This window comes from Amphiprion ocellaris, chromosome 20 (genome assembly GCF_022539595.1).
Source record: "Amphiprion ocellaris isolate individual 3 ecotype Okinawa chromosome 20, ASM2253959v1, whole genome shotgun sequence".
Classification (NCBI taxonomy): Eukaryota; Metazoa; Chordata; class Actinopteri; family Pomacentridae; genus Amphiprion; species Amphiprion ocellaris.
Window position 1 is genome coordinate 32,819,096 of NC_072785.1, and position 14,649 is coordinate 32,833,744.

The following is a 14,649-nucleotide window of genomic DNA, read 5'->3' on the forward strand; positions in this document are numbered from 1 at the left end:
ATAATTCAATTAATGAATAAACTGAAAAGAGCCAAACTTTCAGACATTTGGAGGAAACAGAACCTTCAGGGACTATTTTCAGCAGCGGATGAATCTATGTTTAGTGTTTTAGCTGAACGGTGTTGGATGATTTCTCCATTTTTATTCTGTTTCTGTGTTCAGGTTCAGGTTGAATTAGTTAACTTCAAGTCAGAGATTCCAACTGGTGCTGAGAAGTTTAGAATTTTTAGGTTTTAAACTGAATCTGGTGCAAATGTTTGTTTTTGACAGTTTGTTAAATGAACAGAGAATGAAGTGATTTTACTGAAATATTCAGATTTTAGGATTTAATTTGTGCATTTAAGTGATAAAAACAGCAGAAATAATTCAATTAAGAAACTGAAAAGAGACAAGCTTTCAGACGGTCGGAGGAAACAGAACCTTCAGGGACTATTTTCAGCGGCGGATGAATCTACGTTTAGTGTTTTAGTCAGATCGTGTCAGATGTTTTCTTGTCTTCTTCAAGGTGTATTTTATTGTTTTTTTAATCTTTAAATGAGACGTTAGTAAAGAGCAAATATCAGAAGTTCAGCCTCAGATTTGGTGAATCGTTGACATCTGTGATGAGTTCAAGGACTGTTGGAGATTCAGACATCTGATGATTCTGTCTCTTTCTAAACTCTTTAATGATGAATGGAGTCACTGAGGAGTTTTGAAAAGACAAAATTTCTTTAACCCTCCAGAGGGTTCTTCTAGACCTCCAGAACTGAACTAGGCCTAAACTAGTTTCTACTTCCTGTCTCACACCTCCAGATGGTCTATCCAGATGTCCAGAACTAATCGGGGTTCTACTTGCTGTCTCCTGCAGGTCCTGGAACACGCCCACCGGCCGCTCCATCTGCGTAAAGGTGACTTCTACTCCTACCTGTCCCTGTCCTCCCATGACAGCGACTGTGGAGAGGTCATCCAATGTTCTGAGGAGAAGAGTTCCACTCCGGCGCCGTACAGCCTCCCGTCCTCCGTCCACAGCCCCAGTCCGGACCTGACGGGGGATTCTAGGACCGCCGTTCTGGACCTGGACCAGACCAGTCCGGTTCCATCTCTGCCCCCCAGTCCGGACATCCGGGACGAGGAGACGCTGTTCCCGGCCTGCACCGAGGAGGTCTACCTGGGCCCACCGCTCTGCTACAGCATGGTGCTGACCAAGGAGGCCTGCCGCCTCCGGAGGGATGGTTCTGATCCCGGCCCAGGTCCTGGATACAACCTATCTGAGAGAGGAGAGGCTCTGGGCTACCTGACCGTCCATCGGGACTCCAGCCAGGAGGACTTCCAGGCTTCAGAGGCCTCAGAGGAGCCTGAGGGCCTCAGATCAGAACCTCCTGTGGCTGTCGGCAGGCAGCAGAGCGGGAACCCGGCTCCTTATCTTAATCCCTGGGCTCGTGTCGGGGCGATAGACTCCTCTGCAGCCCGCCGTTCAGCAGATACTCCTCCGCTCCAATCCAATAACGCCGCCGTAATGACCCAGATAAGAGTCCGCAGCGCCGCCACAAATCCCCCCAAAGAGCCGCCCGCCGGGACTAATCCCCAAATGAAGCGCCGACCGATGGGAGGCGATAGGGAGGAGGGGCAGCGGGGCAGGAAGGGGCGGAGCCTCCTGCTGCAGGACGCCGGCCAGGTGAGTGTATTAGCCGCCGCTATCTCAGGACATTATACAGATACGTTCCTCTCTGCTCCAGGTATTAGTCCCAGCCCAGGCCGCGCTGGATGAATGTAATGAGCCTCATTTCCATTTCAGAGGCAGATAAATGCTGATAGCAGGAGGAGAATGGAAACACTCCTTCTGTGGCTTCTCCTTCAGTTATGATTTCTCCTCCTCCTCCTCCTCTTATTCCTCCTCTTCCTCCTCCAGGTGTAGAGGAGGTTCTGCAGACTCCTCAGTTTCCAGGAGGAGGTCCATCAGCATAAAACCTATCTACCAGTCATGTTTCATTAGGATTCATCAGCTGAGAGCTTCTCTTCCTTCATCGCTGAATTAGCGACTTTCTGTAACTTTTCTATTTCTTCATGTAAATGAGCCCAAAGCAGCTTCAGCGTCTCTGTTTATTTACTGCACAAACACACTCTTCAGAAACACCAGAAACACTGGAGCTGCAGGACAAACTAATGGAGGAGCAGCAGGATGAACTAAAGGAGGAGCAGCAGGAGAAACTATAGGAGGAGCAGCAGGATGAACTAAAGGAGGAGCAGCAGGAGAAACTATAGGAGGAGCAGCAGGAGAAACTATAGGAGGAGCAGCAGGATGAACTAAAGGAGGAGCAGCAGGAGAAACTATAGGAGGAGCAGCAGGATGAACTAAAGGAGGAGCAGCAGGAGAAACTATAGGAGTAGCAGCAGGAGAAACTATAGGAGGAGCAGCAGGAGAAACTATAGGAGGAGCAGCAGGAGAAACTATAGGAGGAGCAGCAGGATGAACTAAAGGAGGAGCAGCAGGAGAAACTATAGGAGGAGCAGCAGGAGAAACTATAGGAGGAGCAGCAGGATGAACTAAAGGAGGAGCAGCAGGAGAAACTATAGGAGGAGCAGCAGGATGAACTAAAGGAGGAGCAGCAGGAGAAACTATAGGAGGAGCAGCAGGATGAACTAAAGGAGGAGCAGCAGGAGAAACTATAGGAGGAGCAGCAGGAGAAACTATAGGAGGAGCAGCAGGATGAACTAAAGGAGGAGCAGCAGGAGAAACTATAGGAGGAGCAGCAGGAGAAACTATAGGAGGAGCAGCAGGAGAAACTAAAGGAGGAGCAGCAGGAGAAACTATAGGAGGAGCAGCAGGATGAACTAAAGGAGGAGCAGCAGGAGAAACTATAGGAGGAGCAGCAGGAGAAACTATAGGAGGAGCAACAGGATGAACTAAAGGAGGAGCAGCAGGAGAAACTATAGGAGGAGCAGCAGGAGAAACTATAGGAGGAGCAGCAGGAGAAACTATAGGAGGAGCAGCAGGAGAAACTATAGGAGTAGCAGCAGGATGAACTAAAGGAGGAGAAGCAGGAGAAACTATAGGAGGAGCAGCAGGAGAAACTATAGGAGTAGCAGCAGGAGAAACTATAGGAGGAGCAGCAGGATGAACTAAAGGAGGAGCAGCAGGAGAAACTAAAGGAGGAGCAGCAGGAGAAACTATAGGAGGAGCAGCAGGAGAAACTATAGGAGTAGCAGCAGGATGAACTAAAGGAGGAGAAGCAGGAGAAACTATAGGAGGAGCAGCAGGAGAAACTATAGGAGTAGCAGGATGAACTAAAGGAGGAGCAGCAGGAGAAACTATAGGAGGAGCAGCAGGATGAACTAAAGGAGGAGCAGCAGGAGAAACTATAGGAGGAGCAGCAGGATGAACTATAGGAGGAGCAGCAGGATGAACTAAAGGAGGAGCAGCAGGAGAAACTATAGGAGGAGCAGCAGGATGAACTAAAGGAGGAGCAGCAGGAGAAACTATAGGAGGAGCAGCAGGAGAAACTATAGGAGGAGCAGCAGGAGAAACTATAGGAGTAGCAGCAGGAGAAACTATAGGAGGAGCAGCAGGAGAAACTATAGGAGGAGCAGCAGGAGAAACTATAGGAGTAGCAGCAGGATGAACTAAAGGAGGAGCAGCAGGAGAAACTATAGGAGGAGCAGCAGGATGAACTAAAGGAGGAGCACCAGGAGGAACAGATTTAAATTCAGAGAATCAAACAGAATAAACTGGATGTTAACGACGTCTGCAGCCGTTTCACATCTTTCTTGTTTCTGTTCACCCTTTTCTCTTTCTCAGGTGAACTCAGCTGTCAATCACATCTCCAGATCATCACAGGGGCGGAGCCAAGCCTTGGTGAGACCGCCCACCTCCAGGACCGTCAGGGTGAGTCAACACAATAAAAAGTATCCAAAATTACACAAAAAAATTGTCTCTGAGAGACACAAAATGACACAAACTGATAAAAAAAAGTCACAGAAAACAACCCACAAAAAGACTACATCAGGATGCAATACGACATAAATAAGAAACGAAACAACACAAATTACAGAAATGACAAAAGTGAGAGACACAACAAGACAAATGAGACACAAAATGCCACATAAAGGAGACAAAATTCCAAAAGTGAGATACAAAATGGGAAAAAAGTGAGACAAAATTCCAAAAATGAGACATAAAACAACACAAACAAGAAACAAAATAACAAAAACCAAAGAAACCCACATAGATCAGGTGCTGCAGTAGACGTTACTGTCTGGAGGAACCGTATTGTACAACAGACAGACACACACTGGATTAGATCCATCATTTAATGTAGCTGAAGTGGATGTCTGACTGCAGTCCAGGTGGAGCTGCAGGACTCGGATAGTTTATATATATTCATAATAATAATTATTTAGAATAATTTAGTCTATTTTTAGTGTGTTATCAGTTAAGTGAGCTGCAGGATTCTGTTATTGTGTTTCTCATCATATTTTATATTTTTAAAATCAAACCAAAGCAGGAAGCTGCAGAATACGAACAAAGAACATCACTGACACAATCACACAGTGTGTGTTTCAGTGTGTTATAGTGTGTGTTATAGTGTGTGTTTTAGTGTGTTATAGTGTGTGTTATAGTGTGTGTTTTAGTGTGTGTTTTAGTGTGTTATAGTGTGTGTTATAGTGTGTGTTTTAGTGTGTGTTTTAGTGTGTGTTATAGTGTGTGTTTTAGTGTGTGTTTTAGTGTGTGTGTGTTAGTGTGTTGTAGTGTGTTTTAGTGTTAGTGTGTTGTAGTGTGTTATAGTGTGTGTTATAGTGTGTGTGTTATAGTGTGTGTTAGTGTGTTACAGTGTGTGTTTTAGTGTGTGTGTGTTAGTGTGTTATAGTGTGTGTTTTGGTGTGTGTTTTGGTGTGTGTGGCCCTATGGCTGCCTCCAGGGCGAAACAAACCCTCCTGCCCCCGTCCTCAAACACACAAACCTGCAGCAGCACACACACCCCGGGGGCAGAGCAGGTGAGTCCAGGTAGAAGCTCTGACAGCCCAACAGCTGCAGGTTAGACACACACACACACACACACACACACACACACACACACACACACACACACACACACACACACACACACACACACACACACACGCACACACACACACACACACGTAGAGCAGCGACAGAGGACACACACATCATGTCAGTGATGCGTACAGCTGGTCCTGACCCGACGGCGAGGCCCGGTCCATCCCACCTGTTCACGCACACACACACACACACACACACACACGCGCACACACACACACACACACACACACACACACACACACACACACACACACACACACACACACACACAGGTGCAATTAAAGCAATGGTGCTGCGGCTGATGATGCGCTGTGTGACCCAGACAGAAGAAGGTCTGCAGCTCCACTCTGGAGACTCAGATCAGGCTGCAGCTCCTCGTTCTCCAAGTTTCACAGAAAACACAGAAAACAAACATCAGCAGCAGAATCTGGAGCAGAATATAAATCTAGGAATGAAACACGTCACCTAAATACGACAGCAAGTTACCCACAATGTTCTGCTTTTACCTCAAACATCAACAGAGCTGTAAAACTAACAGAACAGCAGCCAGAGGAGGAAACAAAAACCTCCTTAACCCTCCTGTTGTCTTCATTTACAGGCACCAAAAAATATTGTCCGAAAAAAATCCAAAAATCCAGGAAAAAAAATCCCCAGATTTCTGAAAATCTGCAAAACCTTCAGGAAAAAATTCCAATAATTCCTTAAAAATTTCCCTTAAAAGTTTTATTTCAAAAAAATCCCCCAAATGTGACAAGAAAATTCTTGTAAATATTTTCAAAAAATGAGTAAAAATCTTCGAAAAAATCCTAAAAATATCTAAAGTGATTCCATGTATATCAGTAAAACTTCTAATATTTTCTTTAAGAACATTCACATAAAAATCAAGCAAAATCCAGCAATTTTCACTGGATTTTGGTTGATTGTTTTGTGAATGTTCTTAAGAAACATTTTTTAAACACTTTTTTTCCACCAAAAAATGTTCAAAGATTTCCCAAAAATGTTGAAACTGTGGACATCAGAAGTTTCGCTGTGAAAATATGTTTTTTTCCCCCACATTTTCAACTTTGCTTCAACTTTAAAACGGGTTAATTTGACGCGCAGGACGACACGAGGGTTAAATCATGTAATAACACCTGGTTTTATGTTTAGATCATGTAATAACACCTGGTGGTGTCTGCTGATGTCATTTTGTTCATACTTGTATTTAAAAATGCAGAAGAGATTGTAAAATAAAATGTAAGAATCCTGTAAAATGACAAATTTTTAAATCTACTGATCGACTGATTTCATCCATTTGGAAGCATTTTACTGACAATAAACTTACACTACAGTCAGAGAGTTATTTATGTTTTTTCACTTCGTATCACTGAACCTGATTTAAAATGTTTACTAGACCAGGGGTGTCCAACATGAGGCCCGTGGGCCAAAAGCGGTCCTCCAGAGGGTCCAATCCGGCCCTCAAAGTGTAAAAATTCCAGAGAAGACATTAACTGCAGATTGTAAATTAGAAAAATTATAAATTTAAAATCATTTCTAGGTCATGACAAGTTGTTTTGATCATAAAGTAAAAGACTAGATTGTTCATCGTTCTTTTGTCGTTTCGTGTCTCATTTTTGTCATATTTCGTCATCTTTTGGTTTTTTTCTGACTTTTGCCAGATTTTTGTTGTTTTTGTTGTTTTGTTGTTTTTGTGATTTTGCATTTTCCTTTTTTCATCGTTTTGTTACTCGCTTTTGTCATTTTTTGTCTTGCTTTTCTTGTTTTTTGTCTGTCTTTTGTCATTTGTCTCATGGTTTTGTCGTTTTGTGTTTCCTTTTTGTCTCAATTGTGTCGTTTGTCTCATTTTTTGTCATTTTGTTTCTCACTTTTGCCGTTTTGTGTCTTGTTTTTGTGTTGTTGGTGTAATAATTTGTCTCGTTTTTTTCATTTTTTTTTAGTTTTGTGTCCTTTTTTGTCCATTTCTTTGTCCTTTTTGTGTCATTTATGTAAATTATTGTCTTGTTTTTGTCCATTTTTTGTCCCTTTGTAACTTTTTTGTCTCTTTATTGTTCTGTTTCATGTCATTTGTCTCATTTTGTTTCATTTTGTTTCTCACTTTTGTCATTTTGTGTCTCATCTTTATAATATTTTGTTTAGTCTTTTGGGTTTATTTTGTCTGACTTTTGTGGTTTTGATCCTCCAGTAAATCCTCTCTGGTTCAGTTCCAGATGACTAAATGTTGTGTTCCTTTGTCGACACTCTGTGATCTGGAAGTTGTAATGTGGAAATGATAAACTGAGGCTGAATGTTGCTGAAGGAGTTGTGGTTCTTTATAGGTTATTATGCTGTGGTTTTACTGGTCCGGTCCACTGGAGATCAGAGTGGACCGGATGTGGAACCTGGACTAAGATGAGTTGGACTCTCCTGGACTAGTTTCCATCAGAACTAACTGGTTCCTTCTTTTCCTCCTTCAGAGACCCTTCATGGTGGCTTCAGGAGCCTCCAGGATCCACCTCTAAGGATCTTCATCATCTCCTCCCCACAGAGCTGATCTTTCTCTGGGCTCCTCCAGGTTCCTTCAGGGTCCTCCAGGTTCCTCCTTACATCTGTGGACTGGAGGTTTCAGAGACTCTGCTGGGATTAGATCCTTTGGAGAGGCTACAGCTGGATGTGATGGTTTATGAAGCTGCTGTCTAACTGGACGTTCAGAAGGATTTAAGGAGAAGAGAAGAAGAAGGATTATTTAGTAATTATAATAACATAGTGAACTAATATCCGACCACATTATCCACTGATTGTTAGAATTAAGACAGAAGAAACTGTTTATTTCACCAACTAGTCACATTCATGTTGGATTTGTTGCATAAAACTAGACTTTTTTTTCATTTTTAAAAACTTTTCCAGCTTGTTTTAATGCGTTCTGGTTCAGTCTATAACAGGTTAAATGAATAGGATTAACAAGACTATTTATTATTAACTCATGAGGCTTATTTGAGATCTTTTCTGGTGTTTGATAGACACTGGTCTCACAAAGACGTCATCTGGTTCCTCTTCAACTCCTAAATCCTTCTGAGTCCAAATAAAAGATAAATCTGAGGCTACGCATAGACAAAAACTCCAGAATCAGAAGTAAGAACTGTTCTTCAGCCATCAGTCTGAGTGTTTCCTGATGCTTCTTCACAGTTTTCATCCTAGAAATATCTCAGAACAAACCACAAAATCCAGATAAACGGCATCTAGCTGCAGCTCAGGCAGTTGGATGCATTATTGCTCAGTAATTAAAGCAGCACGAGGTGATTTTTGTCCCTTTATTCCATCAGCTGGTCCCGTTATTCTCAGTTTAGCTTCACAGAGAACCTTAAACACTGCTGGGTTACTTTCAATCTGTTTAAAGCCTTCTTGGTTTCTTCTGTGATCTTCTACCTCAGTATCGTTCTGCCTCCACCTCCCATCTTTGCGTGAGTTTCTAGAACTTCCTGTAATCTGACCGTAGAAAACCTAAAGGCTGCTGCAGCGTCGTAGCACAAGTAGCACTCCGTTACGTCCTGGAGGTAAAAAGACGTCTGAGTTTAAACCTGCTGCTGTTTCTCATGAACTCAGTCTGAGCTACAGAACCAAACTGGCATGAAAACCAATGCCACTGTAACCGAAGATTAGTCCATAGAGGGTTAGGATTGGTAGGGTTAGGGTTTAAGAGTTAGGGTTAGTTGGGTTAGGGTTTAAGTTTGGAGGATTAGGGTTAAGGGTTGAAGGAAGTTGAGTTTAGGGTTAGTAGGGTTAGAGTTAGGGTTAAAGGTTGGAGTGTTAGGGTTAAAGATTGAACAGTTGGGGTTAGAGTTAAAGGGTTAGGGTTAGTTGGGTTTGGGCTAGGGTTAGTGGTAAAAGTTAGAGGAAGTCAGTGTTTCCTGATCCGAAAATGCCTTGTCTGGAAAACCGGCATTGAGATGAATGTCCCTGTCACCAAACATTAGTTCAAAGAGGGTTAGGTTTAGTTTAGGGTTAGTCGGGTTAGTAGGGTTAGGGTTAGTAGGGTTATTAGGGTTAGTAGGGTTAGGAAGGTTAGTAGGGTTAGGGTTAGTAATGTTTGTAGGGTTAGTAGGGTTTTTAGGGTTAAGATTAGATTTAAAGGTTAGAGGAAATCGGTGTTCGCTGATACGAAGACACCTTGTCAGGATTTACAGATGCATTGTCATTGTGGAGAGAAAAGACGGTAAAAGGGAAGTTAGTGTTAATATAAAATGACTGATGGTACATTACAATCAGCTGGCAAAAGTATGTAGAAAGTTAATATGGTGTTCATCTGAAAGGTGTCCAAATACTTCTGGTCTTGTTCTGTATAAACTTTACTGTGATCAGAGAAGCCAACAGGTTTATTATTCTGGATTTATAGTAGAATTAAGAGCTGAAGTTAATTAATTTAAATGACATGATTCCTGTAGCATGATGGTGGTTAGTTCCCCAGTAAACATTAAATACGTCTGACAGGGTTAAAGTGGTGAAAACAGGTTTTGTTCCTCGATATAGTGGATTCATCCTAGAACTTTTCTCTTTCTATCGGCCAACTGATCGACCTGCAGATGACTTAAACTGGTTGAACAGGACTGAAGAAGTTCTGAGGATCTGAAGACTAAAAGTTCCACCTCAGGCTGGTAGACTTTAAACCTCTTATTCATTTCTACAGTCAAACTGTGGAATCCAACGTCACCAAACTTCGAAAATGTCCTCAGAATTTAAAAACAAAGGAGATAATTGTCTTTATTTTAATGTCTGATGCTGTTACTGTTCTGGAAATCATCCAAGATAGTCGTCAAGTAATTCCTCAACACTTCTTCAGAAGGTCAGAAACTCCAGATATGAGCTGAAGATGGATTTAATGATCAACGAGACACAAAACAAATCTGTTTTAACTCCAGCTGGTTGAGGAACAAACTCAACTCTGAATTTCAGTTTTCAAATCTTTAAACTTGATGATGTTCGAACTATTTACCCAAAAACCTCCAAATCCAGGTTCCTCGTTCAGATTTAGTCCAAATTTCGAGGAAGTTCTGATCAAAACAGCATCTTCTTGGTGTTTAACTCCAAATGTTCCGCCTTTACAAACACCTGAGAGTTTAGTGGATCTCTGTAGATGTTATTTAATGTTTGAAGCACACGTTCAGGCTGCCTTCATCACTAACTCGTCACCTCTGAATTCATCTTGTGCAGCTGAACTGAATTTTATGAACCAATGCATCTTCTTGACGTTCCCTCGGTTCTGTCTGGAAGGTCTGGTGGCCTTCAGCTTGGTTAGAGGAACATGGCTGCTTCTCCTCCTGTCTGCTGTGGAGGAGAATCTTTCTTCTGTTTGCTGTCAGATGAAGCAGAACAACTAAAGGTATCTAATCTATGCAACACGACCAAAACTGAGGAGGTGTTGTGTAGACATGAAGGTTTGCTGACTGTATTAATCTGCTGTATGAAGTTCACCACTGGCTCATTTTTTTTTACTTTCTAGACTCCTGAGATGAAGGTTAATGGAGGTATGGGTTGGTGTGAGATCTTTAAACTATAAATGTGTGCCTTGCTCTACTGTTACTCCTCCTACCTTTTTCAATTCAACCACTGCTTTCCCAGCTAGAAGACCTGAAGGATGGGAGGAGAGGGTGAAAGCTGAAGCTGAGCTGGTGTAAATATGTAAAAGATTGAGCTGGAGGGATGCTTGGTGTTTGTGTTTCTCTGTGATCTGTGATGTGGAATATCTTTACTGTTCGTGTCGCCATAAAGAGCTTGACTGCATGGTTCCTGCTACTGCGATGTAAAGCTGACTGTTGAAGAATAAACTTCATTTACTGGAAAAACAAACAGAGGAATGGCTTCTTCTTGTCTGGATTAGACTGGAAATCTGGTGTTTCATGTTTTTAACCTCTGTGATGGAGAAAACAGACAAACAGCAGAATTATTCTGTAAATATTAGGTGGAAAATACAGGAGGTCCTCAGCTTACAACAGAGTGGAAGAAGGGTGAGGGTTAAAGAGTTAGGGTTAGTTTAAGGTTCAGCCTCAAACTCTCGTTTTTTCATCAGTTGAATGTTAGGATGCAGTTTGTAGCTCACAGATGAGTTCCTCTGATTGTTCAGATGGAGCTGCTGAAGGATAGATGATTTAAACTCTTTGTTAACGCTGGTCTCTGGTGTTTAGTTAAAGTTCTGGATGCTGAGGTGTCAGAGCCCCAATCGCCAGGAAAAGCATTAACATGTTTTCATCTTCCAAACATTTATTTGCTGCCCTTAATCAGACCTGTCTGGTGATTGGATAGTGGATAAACACCTGAAGTAATGTTTCCTCCATCAGGAGGAGGTCAGCTGGTGGAACAGGAGGCTTCTGATTGCAGACGATAACATCTATTAGACATGAACCTGTCTTTTTAAACATGCGTCTGCAGCTTCTCTGAAAGGAGGAAAACATCCACCGAGCCTAAAATCACTGCTGCTGTCCGCGAACGTTACCTGAGATTATGGAAATAACACCACTTAGAGCAGGAAGATGTTCCGGTTCCTCCTCCAGGATCAAACCAATAAACCCAGTGTTAACTAGTTTTATTCTGCAGCAACATGTTGGAAGGTTCTGGAGAAGATCTGAACAAAGAAAAGAGACCAGACAGAAGGTCAGACAGAAGATGGTTTAACTGGACTTTAAATCACAGAATGGAATAAAACAGCTGTTAGAGTTCTACAAAACCTGAAGAACCAGAACTACTTTTGGTTTAGAGTGGATTCTGATTTGACCAATAAGCTACTTAAGGTTGGAAATTAGATGAAAAGGTGAGAATAGTCGATAAATCATGATGTTAAAGATGAATTAAACCACATCTGAGTGTCCAACGTGATTCATACATCTTGCATCTTTGTAGTCTGTGTAATTTTAAGTCTCTTTGTGTACTTTTATGTCTAGTTTGTGTTGATTGTTTTCATTTCTTGTCTTCTTTCTGCCATTTTGTGTATCAGTTTTATGTCTCTTCAGGACAGTTTTGTTTCCTTTCTTTCATTTTTTGTCTTGTGTTTAGTTTTTGCGTCTCGTTTTATGTTTCGTTTGTGTGGTTTTGTCTCATCTGGATCATGTTTTGTCTTCCTTCTTTTCATTTTCTGCCTTATTTTTGTTGTTTTCTGTCTTGTTTCTGCCATTTTAAATGTTGCTTGATTTGTCTTCTCTCATTTTTGTAGTTTCGTGTCTTTTTGTGGTCGTGTTGTCTCCTCATGCTGTAGATGTTTTTCTATCTCCAGGCTTTTCCTCTCTATTCTGCTCATCATCAGTAGATGTTCCTCCATGCTGGATGGATCTCCAACAACCTGCTCCTCCCTTCTCTGGTTCTGCTGCACTTTTTTTTAAATTGTTTTTTCTTTTTAGTCTCTCTGAGGAAACACTGCCTGCAGTTCAACCAAAACCGCTACAGAATCTGATGACGAGGTTTTAATTTGGGTGAATTTTGGACTGAGACACGTAGAATGAAGTTATTTTGTGAAATCTAATCAGTTTTAAGCTCAGATTAGTTAGATCTTCCAGACGTTAGACATGATTTATTCAGAGAATGTTGGAAAGATGAAACTCTGACGGTTCTTTTGTCTCTTTCTTGGTTAAATTTGGATATTTTCTGAATAAAGTCATGCCTGCTGTTGTTTTGTGGTCCAGAGGTTAAAGCAGCAACGTTTCAGTTCCTCTGATGTTCTGCAGGTGAAGCTGATCTCTGCCGGTATTTAACCTTTCCTTCTGAGGATTAAAAAAATGGCAGTTAGCTGCAACCAAACCCTCTCCACATTAAAGCAAATTGCTTGTTGGGTGTTGGTGGCGGCGGGTGGCGGCGTCTACTCGGCCGGAGCTGATGCTGATTGTGGCTGAAGGGGCTTCAGATGACTGATAAGCACTGATGAATGGAAATGGAAATGTTCCTCAGCGTTCTGCCTTCAAAGGGAATCAAACGGGAGGAAGGAGGTGAGAGCAGAGGATGGAGAATATTTGCCTTTTTGCAATTAACAAGATATGTTCTTTTTTTGTGGTCAGAAAAATGGAAATGGCTTTTAAGGTCGTAAAGGTCGAGCGCATCGAAGCATGGTGGCTCTGCAATTACCGGGAGGCAGCGGCGAGGCGGCAGGACGGGGGGGTCCGGCCTCACACCGGCGCTCAAATTAACGAGACGACCGGCTGCCTGTCCAAAAGATCACATGTGATTACCCGACATCAAGCAGACAGAGCCTCAAATTATCTGCAGAAGGACGGCGCTGTGATTAGTTCAAGCCTTTAAATGTCAAAACTTTCAGACACTTCAGATCCAACGACAGCCGGAAACATCTGGGCTTTGTTTTACTGTTTCTGCTCATTAAGCTTCAACAGCTCCTCGTTTCAGCACCAGTTATCTACACAATTTACACTGTTTATGACTTTATGTCTAGTTTGTGTAGTTTTATGGCTAGTTTTTGTAGTTTTATATCTAATTTGCATAGTTTTATGTCTATTTTTGTAGTTTTATGTCAGATTTGTGTAGTTTTATGTCTAGTTCATTAGAGTTCGACAGCTCCTCATTTCATCACCAGTTATCTACACAATTTACACCATTTATGACTTTATGTCTAGTTTCTATGGTTTCATGTCTAGTTTATGTAGTTTCATGTCTCTTTGTGTACTTTTATGCCTAGTTTTTGTAGTTTCATCCCTCTTTGTGTATTTTTATGTCTCTTTGTGTAGTTATATATCTAATTTGTGTAGTTTTGTGTCTAGTTTTTGTAGTTTCATGACTCTTTGTGCAGGTATTTCCATTTATTTCATGGTTAAATTGTACATTTTCAGATTATTTGTAAATATTTAATCATTCCAACTATTATTTCCACTTAATAAAAATGTAACTTTTCTGGGTTATTTTGCTAATTTCTGGGGATTTAGCGTTTATTTCACTTTATTTTTAAAGTAGGCAGATTAATTTCTATGAATAGAAATGCTGTAAGGTCCTAGCCTCAACATTTAAGTTAGATTAAATACTGAAGGACCTCAGCTTTAATGTTAAATAGTTCTAAAAGCTCTATAATTAATTATTCTCCTGGAGCTCAGCTTCATGTGCTGAACATGTTAACAGACAGAACGCAACAAAAATATGATAGAAAAAAGACAAAAAATCATATTTAAAACAAAATCAACAGTAAAACAGGTCAAATCTGAATCATTTGTGAGTCTAAGAGCACCTGAACGTCTCTGAGAACCTGCAGGTCTGCAGGTTTCCTCAGTAGAAGAAGGATCTGATAGAAATAAAAACTGTAGATGAGTGGATCTGGTCTTTCCCTGCAGCTCTGCGACGCTCCAGCTCCCCGCAGGAAACAATCAGGAAGCAGAATGAAAGTTAGATTTCAGAGTTTGCATTGAGAGATGTCGGCTGGAAATGAGAAAAGACTCGTAATGATCTGAGAAAAGATCCACAATCCTTCATTTACTGCTGCTCTGGATGATGAGAAGATCCATCATCCCTCCATCCCTCCATCCATCATCACTCCATCCTCCATCATCCCTCCATCTCTCCATCCCTCCATCATCCCTCCATCCTCCACCATCCCTCCATTCTCCATCATCCATCCATCCCTCCATCCCTCCATCATCCATCATCCCTTCATCATC

At 41.7% G+C, this 14,649-nt stretch overlaps 1 protein-coding gene across 1 annotated transcript in view; it reads left to right on the plus strand.

Annotated features, from left to right (window-relative positions):
* The window catches only part of akap6 (A kinase (PRKA) anchor protein 6), a 162,204-nt gene extending 151,346 nt beyond the window's left edge, over positions 1-10,858 (plus strand). The window contains exons 12-14 of the mRNA XM_055005983.1: positions 848-1,654; positions 3,776-3,862; positions 7,492-10,858. Coding sequence (XP_054861958.1) covers positions 848-1,654; positions 3,776-3,862; positions 7,492-7,536 — 939 coding nt within the window. The 3' untranslated portion in view covers positions 7,537-10,858. The remainder of the gene's footprint in view (positions 1-847; positions 1,655-3,775; positions 3,863-7,491) is intronic.
* Positions 10,859-14,649: the final 3,791 nt, after the last annotated feature.